We start from the raw sequence: 13,382 nt of genomic DNA, 5'->3' as shown, positions 1-13,382 counted from the left end.
GGGAATGATCTGTCTTTCACGGTCCCTGTTAACCTTACCAGCCAGATCTTCAAAAAAATGTACCAACTGGTGCTGAGAAAGGCTTTACTCTCGCCTTCACTCTCAGCTGCTGACTTCTGTGTCCTTCGTCATGGAGAAAGTAAAGGCAATCAGAAAATGTCTTCAACTTTCTCCACCACATGTAACCTTCCTGGTATCTCTACCAATATGCTCCACTCTTCCTTCTCTTATTGATGAAATGCTCTTGCTCCTGTCTGAGCTTAGCCACTCTGTCTCTGAACTAGGATAGGGTCAACACACTTTTTAAATAAAGGACCAGATAGTGAATATTTTAGGCTTTGTGGTCCATATGGTCTATGCCATTAACTACTCATCTCTGTCTAGCGAAAGCAGCCATAGATACCATGTGAACAAATGGACATTACTGTGTTCCAACAGAAGTACAAAAACAGGCGGTGGACCAGACGTGCCCCCAGGCTGTAGTTTACTGAGCTCTGCACTAGATCCTACTGCTTCTCCTACTCAAAGACTTGCTCTAGCCATTTTTCTCTCCTACATCGGCACACTGTTTTCCTTCTATGGGACCATTCCTATTAGCATACATGTATATTGTTGCTTCTTGAATCTTAAAAACGATTGCTGGACCTTAATTCCCATTTCTCTGCTGCCTTTCACATCAAAACTTCTAAAAAAGAGCAATCTCTTTTGGCTTCTTTTTTTCTCCCTTGTCAATATTCCCCAGAGCCCATTCCAATAGGCTTTGACTTCACCACTCCACTGAAGTTACTTTAATCAAAGTCACTAGTGACCTCTATGTCATTAAATGCAATGGTCCATTCTTGGTCTTCATCTTGGGCAGCATTTGACCCTATTGTTGATCACTTAATTCTTCCCTGAAATATTTTCTTCACCTGACTTCCAATGACACACACTACCTCATTGCTTCCTCACTGGCCTCCTTTTCTGATTCTTTCTTATCTCAATCTCTTCATGTTGGAGTGTAGATGACTCAGGTCTTGGACATCTTCTCTATCTATAGTCACTTCCTGGCTGATCTCATCCAGTCGCATTAAATATTATCTATAACCCGATGACTTCCACATTAAGGTATTATATTTGGCACTCAGCTCCAGGCTCGTATATCCAACTCAACATATCCACTTAAGTGTCTAATAATGATCTCAATTTGAACATAATCAAAACTGAACCCTTACTATATATCCGCAAATGTGCTCTACTTTAGATTTTCCCTATGATGTAAGTGGTATTTCCATCCTGCCTCTCTCTTGGGCCAAAACTCTAACATCATCCTTGATTCTTCTCTTGTTCTTGCATGCAACATACAACTCATAAGCCTCTGCTTTCGAGTCTTCCATTAAAAAAAATACACACACACACAGACTCCTTCTCATTTCCTATGCAGCCTTACCTTGGTCCAAGTCACTAACAACTCACTTCAAATATTTTAGTAGTTTCACTGGTTTCCCTGCTTCCTCTCCCTAGGCAGTCCATTATTGACTAAAGGGTTAAGTCAGGTCATGTCCGTCCTTTGCTCAAAACCCTCAATGGCTTCCATGTTCCTCACAAAAAAAGCCAAAGTCCTTAAGAAGCCCATATCACAACACAAGGAATCAACTTCTGTGGCCTTGGCTAGTTTCCTTTGCTAATATCTTTGCCACAAGTCATGTAGCCATGAGTGGAGAACAATTGGAAGTCAAAGGTAGAAGAGCAAAAGGAAGGGTGGTAATATTCACCTCCTTCCCATGCCTCCCAGGAGAAGTCAGGGCATCCCATGGAGGGGGACTGAAGTCCAGGAGTTCCAGGGGGGAGTAAACGTGCATGTATCCACTGGTTCCTAGGGGAGCAGAGGATTCAGGGAGAAGTATGTGCCTCAGAGGGCAAATGTGAAAACATCTATTTCCAGGGTACATTAAAGGGAGTGCCCCTCCAGGAAGCAGGGAAAGCTAATCCTTAGGGTATAGAGTGGTTGGAAAGTCAAGCTCCATACCAAAAGGAATGACTGTTGTATAACTGCAAGAGATACCATATTTTTAGTCCAACTACAGAGAGAAAAATTGAAAGACAGTGTTCTCCCCAATCAATCTTTTAAAAGAGTCACTTGTCTTAAAGAATAAATAAAAAGTTCAAATTCAAGAGATTTACATAAGAAAGAAAGCATGCAAATCTGGAATAATGTATTTAGGAAAGTTCAAGTTCTAGTTCTGATTAATTTTTAAAAAGTGATCCAAGGGATTTCTCAGAAATCCATGATATTGTTGTAATTGAGCAACATCCTTTGGATTTTTTTCCTTCTCTGAACACCCGATAAAAAAATAACCCCCTTCTCCCACCCTTGTGCCCTCTCCTCTTGCTTTATTCTTCCACACAGATCTCCATTTGACCTATAATATATTTCCTTCATAGTTTTGATTTATCTGCTTATTTGTCCCAGAATGCTGGCTCTCAGCATTCTAGAATGCTGTATCCCTTTACACTGGAATTGTGGTTGGCATAGAGAAGGCAACTGACAAGTCTGTGTTGAACGAATGAATGAGCCAGATCCCTTCGTAAATAATTTCTTCTGGAGACATTCGAGTTTCAAAGCAGCTCAGGTTTCTGTCAGGCATTCTACATAATGAGAGACGTTGCCTCCTTTAGTGTTGGCGCTACACAAAGCATCATGTACACTGGCCTCAGAGATTAAATAAAAGGTGTGATGTATGAGACAATACTGACAATCAGAAGGAGGGAAAGTAAGTTTTCAGAGTAAAATGGTGCTTGCAAATTTTAACCTTCTGGCTGAGCAGTTTCAGTGGGGAAAAAAAAATACCCTAACAGGGAAGGCGGGGAAGGCAAGACATATTCTGTAGCTTCAATAATTATGCCAGGAACATCAAGTTGCTGCTGGAAAAATGTCTACAGATGCAGTCCTGATGGGGAATATTATAGGGCTCAGAAATCAAAATCCCTAAAGAAAATTAGTGGGTAGGAGTGCACAGAGAGGAGGAAATTGAATATGTTTTAAACATAACTGCACAAAGGCTTAATGCAGTATAAGATATGTAGATTGACTTGTAATATAAAAATCTATATTCATTCTTAGTAAAAACCTCCCTGGAAGTCACTGTCATTTATTGAATGTTTTTGAGAGTTAATGAATCTCCTGAATTGGTTATTTTTTTAACTGAATATGGTTGCATTTGGGGAAAGATATTTTAAAAATATTTTGCAAATCATTACTATTTATTTACCCATGTTCATTCATCCATCCATCCAACCATCCAACCACATACTGAGAAATGAAGTACATACAACTCACAGACTACCAACAGTATACCAGAATGAGAACTCCTGCTAGGCAAGTATAACGCTGTCACTCTGAATGTTTCCTAAAACTGAAGCCTCTCCAAACATCAGAGTAAGTTATACTACAGAAGCAAGTGGATGACTTGGTTCTTAAAGACGGAAAATAGGCTAGGTCTGTAACGCAGTCTTGAAGAGTAGTTTCTAAAGACCTCACACTGTTAAAACTGGCTGTCATTTCATTCATTCTTTTGTAAGAAGTAAAGTTGATGTTATGTAAATTTTGGAAATTAGCCTCTACCATAATCACTAAAGAATTAGAGGTCAGGTCATTACTTCTGGTATAGCTTAGAGAACTGTCAGACCACTAAGGGTTAAAAATTTGTAAATCATAATGATGACTGGCTTGACATGACCCCATAGTTGTGATCCTCGACACGAGAAGTTCTATAAGGGCACAGATATGACATACAGACTTAAAAGTATTCTTTGATTTATATTCTTAACACTTGAAGGGAAGGTATGAAGGGTAAGGGTCCTGTGAACTATAGTATCCTGTGAACTATATACATGAAAAAAGAAAACCCTTCTTTCGATATGTTCATTTTAGTGCTCTTTCATGGCAATTGGACTATTCCAGGGAAAGCATCAAAGTGGAGTCCAGGGTTCCCAAAAATTGACAGCTTCTTCTTTGATAGATCTCGTCCTGTATTCTAGTTATTTCTGTATGTATCTGAGAGGCCTGCTATGCTAGTAAATTAGCAAGTCCTTAATGGAGAGGCCCTGTCTAATTTATTATTCTAGCCCATAACTGAATAAATGTTATTTATTGTCATTATTTGAAATTTTTGTTTTAAAATTGTTTCATTTCTTCTCATATTCACTGAGCAGCTACCATGTGCATGGTGGTGGGCTAGGGAATGCACAGGGTAAAAGAAGTTAAAAAGGTGCTAAGGATGTCTGCTCTCAAGGAAAGGGTTGGAAAGGAGATAGGGTCAGAAGTGGTTTGGGATGAGGCTAAGAGAGAATGTGGGGGGACAAGGTGTTTAGGTGAAATAAAAAATGTTTTCACCTATATTTTCTTCTGCAAAGAAATTATATAAATTGCCTTATTCCTAATGAAAAATCTCCTTAATTCTTAGTAGATGCCATTATTTGGAAGCATTTGAATCACACTTCTACTTGGCAGCTGAATTATTTTTAGATGTAATTTTAACACATGTTAAATATGACAAAAACTCAATCTTTTGCAGGTATCAGTACAATATCATAAGGATTCAGAATGAGGTGACAAATGTCAGAAGTTTCTATCCACCCTACCTTGGCCACTTCTTCTTGGAAAGCCACGAGATTCAAGTGGGAGATGTTAACCAAGTCAGGCCCATACACCACTGTTATCATGCGATGCTCCAGGCGCCCGATGTTCCCCACATCCAAAAGTTCACGTAATTTGGGGTCCTGGATAATAAACATTGAAAAAAGTTAGTCTATAACTGGAGATTCCAACATGGTAGCATAGTTACAAAAGTATTAGACCTAGAACGCCTTCAAAACAAAATTGCCTTTTATTCTTACTAAAAAACAGTATAATTGAAGTGGCCCAGAGACGTAAAGTAACTTGCTGAAATGTTGTGGAGAGAGAATTTCTTACTCAAGACTTATGGTCCTCATGGCATTACATGAAGTGAAATGAGTGAGACAGAGAAAGACAAATATTACATGTAGAATCTAAAAAAAGCTGAACTCGGAGAAACAAGAGAGTAATGTGGTGGATACCAGGGGCAGGAGGTGTGGAGAAAATGAGGAGATTTTGTTCAAAGAGTTCAAACTTCCAGATATAAGATGAGTAAGTTCTAAGGACCTAATGTACAGCATGGGGATTAGAGTTAATAGTATTGTATTATATACTGGAAAGATGCTAATAGTGTAGATCTTAAATGTTCTCACCACAAAAAAGAAATGGTAATTACGTGACTCGACAGAGGTGTTGGCTAATGCTGTGGTGGCAATCATCTTGCAATATATGCGTGCATCAAATCATTACGTTGTACATCTTAAGCTTATGCGTTATATGGTAATTATACCTCAATAAACCAGGAAAAAAAATAAGACTTATGGTCCTTAGTCAACAGCTTTTTTTGTCATACGTCCTTTAGTAGCTTATTTTTATGTGCCATAATTCTCCCTTTATTTCCTCCAATTATCCCATGAATCACATGTTGAAATACAAAATCTCATCTCTCTCCTCAATTCATGACACATTAAGATGCAGAAGGTGATTCTTACAGAATCAAGACACGATAATGCTATCTAGGGCTGAGGCAGTTCCACTGTGAAGAAATAGGCTGTTAGACTGCGCAAAATGGTGGCACCTGTCATGAATACGTTCATTTCAATTCCACCCTCAGAACGTACTGGGATTTGGACATAGAGAACTTCTGCAGTCTTTTCAGAGCCAGTTCCATTCTTCGGGATACTGTAAGTGAGGATCCCTTGGAGACCTAGTCCTGCTGGGAAAGGGAGGTTTCTGAACCTCCCAAATTGAAAGTAAGACCTAAAATAGGACTCATTCACCTTGGCTGAATTCATTTTCCTCTCATAGGAAATGAGAGGTCCATGCAGAAAATTAACATAAAATCAATCACTTAGCAAATCTGCAGCCAGCTTCTGAGCAAGAAATAAATTTGTATTCTTATTTATTTAGCTAAATGCTGGGCTAACAGGGCCTGGTTATTCTGATCTCCTTTCTGAAGTTTTTATTCACAGCATCCTTACAAAGAAAAAGTGGATTTAAAAAAACCAAGAAAGAAAATAAACAAAACCTTCCCAGCTAAATTATTTGATTCAGTGCCATTAATTCCCTTTTAGTTAATAAAACTTTCTCCTCCGTTTGGCTGCATAAAGAGGAACATTTTCAGGTAAGTTATGAAGAGAGAAAAATCCATCTCAAAAGTGTGCGCAATATAACTAAAACCTCAACTCCACTAACAAGTTGGGAACTTATCACGTACGTCAGGCCTCCTAGAAAGATCAAATGCTACCACAAGAACATTAATTTGCATGACCTAGAAAAGGAGAGGAATAGAAGAAAAATGTTATTAAGTAAACAATAACAAGGGAAATTTTTAGCATTCTAGTGTTAATGAAAGATTAAAGGAAAATGTTCAGGAAGAATGGACTTTTTGTGAAAGCTAATAAAGAATGATTCTAGCTGTTCTGTGATATGGTTAATTGCATCCTGATTTTTAAAAATTTTTATTTATTTTTAATTCAAGTATAATTAACATACAGGATTATATTAGTTTCAGGTATACGATACAATGATGAAACAATTCTGTACGTTTCTCAGGCCTCATCACGATAATTGTATTTAATTCCCTTTACCCATTTCACTCATCCCCCCCCCCACCTCCCTGCTGGCTACCACCAGCTTGTTCTCTGTATTTAAGAGTCTGTTTTTTTTGTCACTGTTTTTTACTTTGTTCACTTGCATCATAGTTTTTGAACACGTTTGAGGCAAGGTTAGAAAAGAAAATGATCAATACTTTTAATTTTTTTTTTTTGTATACTTGGAAGAGAAAGGTAATTCTCAGAAACCATCTGAAACTTACAATTACAAATCACCAGTTTTGAATCAAGGATTACAAAGTCTATCTGCAATATTGTGATTTATAAGAAAAATAAATTTGGTCATTCAGATGACCAAAATATATTTTTTGTATGTATTTGGTCTTCATCTGAGGTTCCTAGCTCACAGTCCCTAAAACCAGAACATTTTCTGTTTAGTCCGTATTACTTTACTGACTAATTCTCATGCCTTTTTATTTTTTATTTATTTTTTTTAATGTTTTTTTAATTTATTGTTAGTCACCATACAGTACATCCTCATGCCTTTTTAAAACACCTTTACCCACTTATCATATAGTGATTGATTAAAGAGTGCCACCGCTCAGAACTGCATGGACTAGGTGTGGAGGTCAGGGGGTTCACCTGAGTTGTCCTTGAGCTGTAGGAATGCAAAAAAAAATAGAGAGCACCTACAGGAGGAGTCAGAATAGAAAATAATTCTTGGGTTCGGTCAGTCAAGCCTCTGCTCTTGGCTCAGGTCATGATCTCAGGGTCCTGGGATTGAGCCCCGCATCGGGCTCCCTGCTCAGTGGGGAGTCTGCCTCTCCCTCTGCTTCTTGCTCATGCTCTCTCTCTCTCTAATAAACAAACAAATAAATAAATAAAATCTTAAAAAAAGAAAATAATTCTGGAAATAGACAATATTTTTAGGTATGGTCAACAGGAATTTACAAGATGATCAACTCTTTGTGGCATCTATGTAAAAGTTTTCCCACTAATGGCTGTTTATATGGGATTTAAAAAACAATGGATTTTTATGCAATTAGAAGTGTGGAATTCAGTATTTGGAGATAATGTCTGGGACTGGGGAGGATAAGGCAGACTAACAAAATGATGGTGCTGATGATTGAATCTGAGGAACAAGTGTCTGAGAAACCATTTTATAAGTCTTTATATCTGAGATGCAGTAAAATAAATAATAAAAAAGAGTACTGAGCATGAACTGCAGGCACAGTAAGATTTGAGAAATATTTTTTCAACAGAAACCACAATATTTTAAAATTATATAATTCTGGAAGTAAATAGAGAAATTGTTTAAAGTATATAATAAGTTCCTTACTAATGTCCTTTTTTGGTGATCGATCATACCAATTTTTAAATTATATTTTACTGTCTTTCTTGCCATTAATCATTTTATTTATCTTTTACAACTATACCTTTTCTTTATATTTCATTTTTTTATCAACATCAAACTTGGGTTATTCTAGCATTCTCTCCCTTAAGAAATGACTTAACTTTTCTTTTTACCTATACTCTGAGTTTTCTCATTTTTGAACTCAATATCCCAAGGTGACAGGGTGGCTTCAAACCTCGGTCTCATTATTGAGCATGTTGACATATGAAGGGTATAGTGAAAAAGATATTTGTCCTTTCAAGTACCAAAAGTTGCCCTCAGTTGTTTTCAGCAGAGGAGACCCTCAGAGAATAGACAAAGGGGGAATTATCTGGAAGGACAAAAAGCAAAGGCATCAAAATGTTTGGAGGACCTTATAGGTAGAAAGAATTTAATGGAAATGTCTTAAAAAAAAATGGTTGTTTCTGGGATACATCAGTCTCAGGTCTGGAGATATGAGGAGCTGCATTTAAAAAACAAATGAATAAAATTAAAATAGTAACAATAACAAAAGCCTACAGACAATTTGCATGAAAACCATTCCCCCCCCAAAACCTATCCTACTAAGGATTTTATGTCTGCGATTTTCTTTTTCTTTCTTTCTTTCTTTCTTTGAGAGACAGGGAGGGAGAGACAGACAGAGAGAGCATATGCGCGCGCACACACACACACACATACACATATATGAGTGAGTGGGGCGGGGCAGAGGGTGAGAGAAAATCCCAAGCAGGGCTCAATCTCAGACCCTGAGATCATGACCTGAGCTGAAATCAAGAGTCAGATACTCAACTGACTGAGTCACCCAGGAGCCCCTGTCTGAGATTTTCTTATTGAATGAACCTCCTGACCAATTTTCAGAGAAGTATTTACCTACTCAGGTTACTACCACGCTCAAGCACATTTCTTGGTCCCTACAAATGATATATATTCCTTGAAATTTTTGTAAAGAAAACAAGCTGTCTCTATAATTCTGTAAAAATGTTTAATTTTTCTGTTGGAGAACACTAAAGAATATAGCTCAGAAAAGAAAAAATAAGAGAAGAGATGAACTTGGAATTTCGTATTTTCACTAAGCTGTCACTCAAGGCCTGCTTTCTCCTGAGAATATCCTAGATATGTCTCCACAGTGAGAATTAACCAGACCAGCTAAGAATTTTGGCAGCTATAATTTAACTGCACTGTGCAAGTTAAGTCCTAGATCACTTCCGATCCCCTAAGAGTTACAAAATGGAGACTGTCTGACTGTGTTAGCTCACTTTCTTTCAATCATCAAGATTCATGATTAAATTACTTTATGTCTGTTGCAAAGAAAGTTGCTCAAGTTAATAATTCTCATTTCCAGGTAATACACCACTGAAGAAAGTAAAGATCCTTCTATACCTGAGACACAAGGGCTCCATTACAGCATGTGTTACTGTAATCGTATCATTTAAAATATTAGAAATTAATGGAAGAGATAAACACAAGCCAAAGGATGATTTTTCAAAGAGTTAAAAAGCCAGTTTTAACCTTCATTCCTTATTATGACTTTTAAAGAAAAGCTATTTTATTTGTATGTTTGATATCCACAACATAAAATACCTTTTAAAGACCTGTACATTCCATTTTTGACACCAGAAAAATTTTGGTGCAGAAAATACACCTTACTCATCCCCATGAAATGTATCTTTATTATATTTTAGGCTTATGGAACAATTTGTATATTAGGTTAATATCATTCTCAGCATTTAATGCAATATTTTCAACCTGAATTACAGTTATATGAATGTGACTTTAATCCATCTTTCATACAATTGATCAGGTATATGAAAGTCTTTCCATTAACACTCAGTAAAATAGTCAGAAATAAAGTGACAGATTCCTTGTTATACTTAAGTGAACTTAGAAAAGTATGGCCAAACTTTTTAGATATAAAGGTACCTTTTCTTGGCAGGCAGAGCAAATTTTTTTTATGTTTTATTCAAATCCTGTTGTAAAGGAAAGATATTAACTTATATCCAGGATGGTTCTCCAACAAGCTCTTGAATTTAATATTTGCCTCTCAAAAAAATAAAAGATAGATTAACAAATTCCCTTGGAATCAATACTTATCCTTATCCTTTTCATTTTAAAAGTTTCTCTCTCCTAGACATTTGCAAATTACATGTCTGATAAAGGGTTAGGATCCAAAATATACAAAGAACTTATAAAACTCACCATCCCCCAAAATGAATAATCCAGTTTAAAAAAATGGATGGAAGACATTAATAGACATTTTTCTAAAGAAGACATACAGATAGCCAAAGGGCATATGAAAAGATGCTCAATATCACTCATCATCAGGGAAATGCAAATCAAAACTACAATGAGATATCATCTCACACCCATCAGAATGACTAAAATCAACAACATAAGACATAACTGGTGTTGGCAAGGATGTGGAGAAAAGGGAACACTTTTGCATTGCTGGTGGGAATACAAACTGGTGCAGACACTCTGGAAAACAGTATGGAGGATTCTTAAAAAGTTGAGAGTAAAACTACCCTATGATCCAGCAATTGCACTACTAGGTATTTCCCTAAATAATTAAAAAATGCTAATTCAAAGGGATATGTACACCCTAATGTTTATAACAGCATTATTTACAATAGCCAAATTATGGAAACAGCCCAAGCGTCCAACAATTGATGAATGGAAAAAGATGTGGTATATACAGATGCAATGGAATATTACTCAGCCATGAAAAAGAATGAAATCTTGCCATTCTCAATGACATGAATGGAGCTAGAGAGTATAATGCTAAGTGAAATAAGTCAGTTAGAAAAAGACAACTACCATATGATTTCAATCATAAGTAGAATTTAGGAAACAAAACAAATGATCGAAAGGGGAAAAAAGAGAGAGACAAACCAAGATATAGACTCTGAACTGTAGAGAACAAACTGATGGTTACCAGCAGCGGGGGGGCAGACGGGTTAAACAGGTGATGGTGATTAAGGAGGGCACCCCGCATGATGAGCACTGGGTGTTATATGGAAGTGCTGAATCACTATACTGCACACCTGAAACTAATATTAACTGAAGTTAACTAACTGGAATTTAAACAAAAACTTAAAAAAATAAAATAAAAGTTTCTCTTCTTTCAATGAATGTGATGAGGAATGCCATTCTCTTCAGGGTGCACCAGAAGCTTAGGCAGCTGACACAGCCAGCAAACATTTTTAGGTAAAACACTACCCCGTCCATGAGCCACAACTCTGAAATACAGTGCTGTGAACATTCTCCTATGCAGAGAGGAAGACTTGGAGGACGTTGTTTAGGCATTTTTTCCTGTAAGTGAAAGATGAGGGGGGCTTGCATATTTTTCAACTATTCCTTTAGGTGGAGGGAGCAAGGGGAAAACACACTGACTATGGCAAAGAAAGTGACTATGGGCAAACACTAAATAGAAAAAAAAAAAAAAGAGCAGATAGAGTACTGTCCTTCAGATTCCAAGGTGGTATTGTCATAACAGGATCATTTATGCTTGTTTTGGAGAGAGTGGTGATGAATGTGTAAAGACAGCCTCCACTCCACTCATGGGGAGCCTCAGCGTACAAATAAATTTTGTTGGAAAAAAGAAAATAGAGTTGGCCTGCCTATGCATCTCCATCCAAAATAAAGTAGCTCGAAGATGCCAGGCATGAATTGATTGAGCTAAAATTAACATGCTATTCAAATCTAAAATTAAAAAAAATAGTTTGGAAAAAATTCAAAGGCAATCATCCCCCAAAATAGTCCCTTTGAATATGGACATATACATGTGGCTAAAAGTTTGGTTATCCTTGGGAATGGCCACAGAGACGAGATAAAATTCAAGGAGAATGTCCAAATAGCATTCTAGTGATTAATTAAAAATTCAACTGTTTGGTGTTTTTCTCCTCTCCATAAAAAAGCTAAAAGTGTGGTTTCATGTATTTTCAAAAGCTAGAAAGAAAAGAAGGAGAAAGAGGGCGTTGGAGGCATTCAGGTGGCTGACACTCAGAAGTAGCAGAAAAAGAGAATTAAAATAAAGTGCCCTGATGTCTGGGAACAAGTGAGTTAGTCCCAGAATGTGGAGATGTTCAAGGGACATTTGGCAGAGGGGACAAATGCTGTCTGTTTCAAGAAGTTGCATTATCTGCGCTGGGTTGCAATACACCTGCTTGGTTAATAGGGATGGTTGTCTTGATGTTCCAGAAGCAGACATGAGTGAAAAATCTGGAGGCAAGTAGGTTAATTTGGAGGTAATAAAGGGAAAGGTAATGAGGGAGTGGAAAAGTGAGACGGAAGGAGAGAAAGCCAATAAACAGTGTGTTAATGGGAGGTTTACCACTTTGAGCAACTGAGACTCAATCCATCCAGGGCTACTCCAAAAGATGGTGAAGAACACACCTGAGAATGTTCCTCAAGGGGCCTGGAAACTAGAATATTGATCTGTTAAATCCCATCTGTCATTGGTGGGGAGTGTCTCCTGGGGTGCTAACTCTCTTGAATTATGGCCAGAAAGCATTATCAGGACTATATGGGAAACCTGCAGGTCACCTCTGCAGGCGGGATACCAGTGCCCTGAAAATGTCTGTTACACTGTTGAAGTAGCGACTGTAAGAAAGAAGAAAATTTCATCCTGATTCTGATTAATCTTCATGTATTCTATGGGGTCTGCTTTTGAAGGAGTTTCATCCGGGCAAATAGACAGATTCCTAACTATTCAGTTCTCTATAAAAACAATAAACATAATGGCAATACGTTCTTCTAATTAGTGACTTAGTTATGTGTCAAGCACCACTCTCAACTGTTCTTATTTTCCCCTTCATTTAATCAACAAATTAACACTGAGAGGTGGGTTTTTCTCCCCCCAATTAGCAAATGAGAACTCTGAGGTTTAGGGGGTGTAATTTGTCCAGTTTTATAAAATGGGGGGGGGAGATTTGATTCCAAGTACATCTGATTGTAAAGTCTAGGCTTTCTGCGTATCATCTCGTGTTAAATAGGGTAGCCGATTGGATGGAGTTCATAGAAAAATAGTGCAAAGAGTTCAAGTGCAGAATAAACTTCAGTAAATCAGCATCCAGTCAAGTCCTCTCCTGTAGAGATATCTTAGACAGTTCATAAAAATACAAAATAACCCAAATGTGAAATTAAAATAGGAAAGAAATAGGGTGTAATGATACCACTCGTTTTCATGGGAAAGAATGGCCAAGTTCATTCATCATTTGTATAATCATCCTTACTGAAAGTTAGAGTGCATGAAATACATAGCAGGTTTCTTTCTTTCTTTTTTTTTCTTTCTTTTTTTCTTTCTTTCTTTTTTTCTTTCTTTCTTTCTTTCTTTCTTTCT

General features: G+C 37.2%; 1 protein-coding gene across 1 annotated transcript in view; it reads right to left on the bottom strand.

Moving 5' to 3' along the window:
• The window catches only part of PLCB1 (phospholipase C beta 1), a 686,722-nt gene that overhangs the window by 235,603 nt on the left and 437,737 nt on the right, over window positions 1-13,382 (bottom strand). Inside the window, 1 exon segment of the mRNA XM_034640285.1 lies at window positions 4,624-4,761. Coding sequence (XP_034496176.1) covers window positions 4,624-4,761 — 138 coding nt within the window.

This window comes from Ailuropoda melanoleuca, chromosome 13, assembly GCF_002007445.2.
Source record: "Ailuropoda melanoleuca isolate Jingjing chromosome 13, ASM200744v2, whole genome shotgun sequence".
Taxonomy (NCBI): Eukaryota; Metazoa; Chordata; class Mammalia; order Carnivora; family Ursidae; genus Ailuropoda; species Ailuropoda melanoleuca.
The sequence above is the reverse complement of the archived record's forward strand: the minus strand, read 5'-3'. Positions and strand labels throughout refer to the sequence as shown.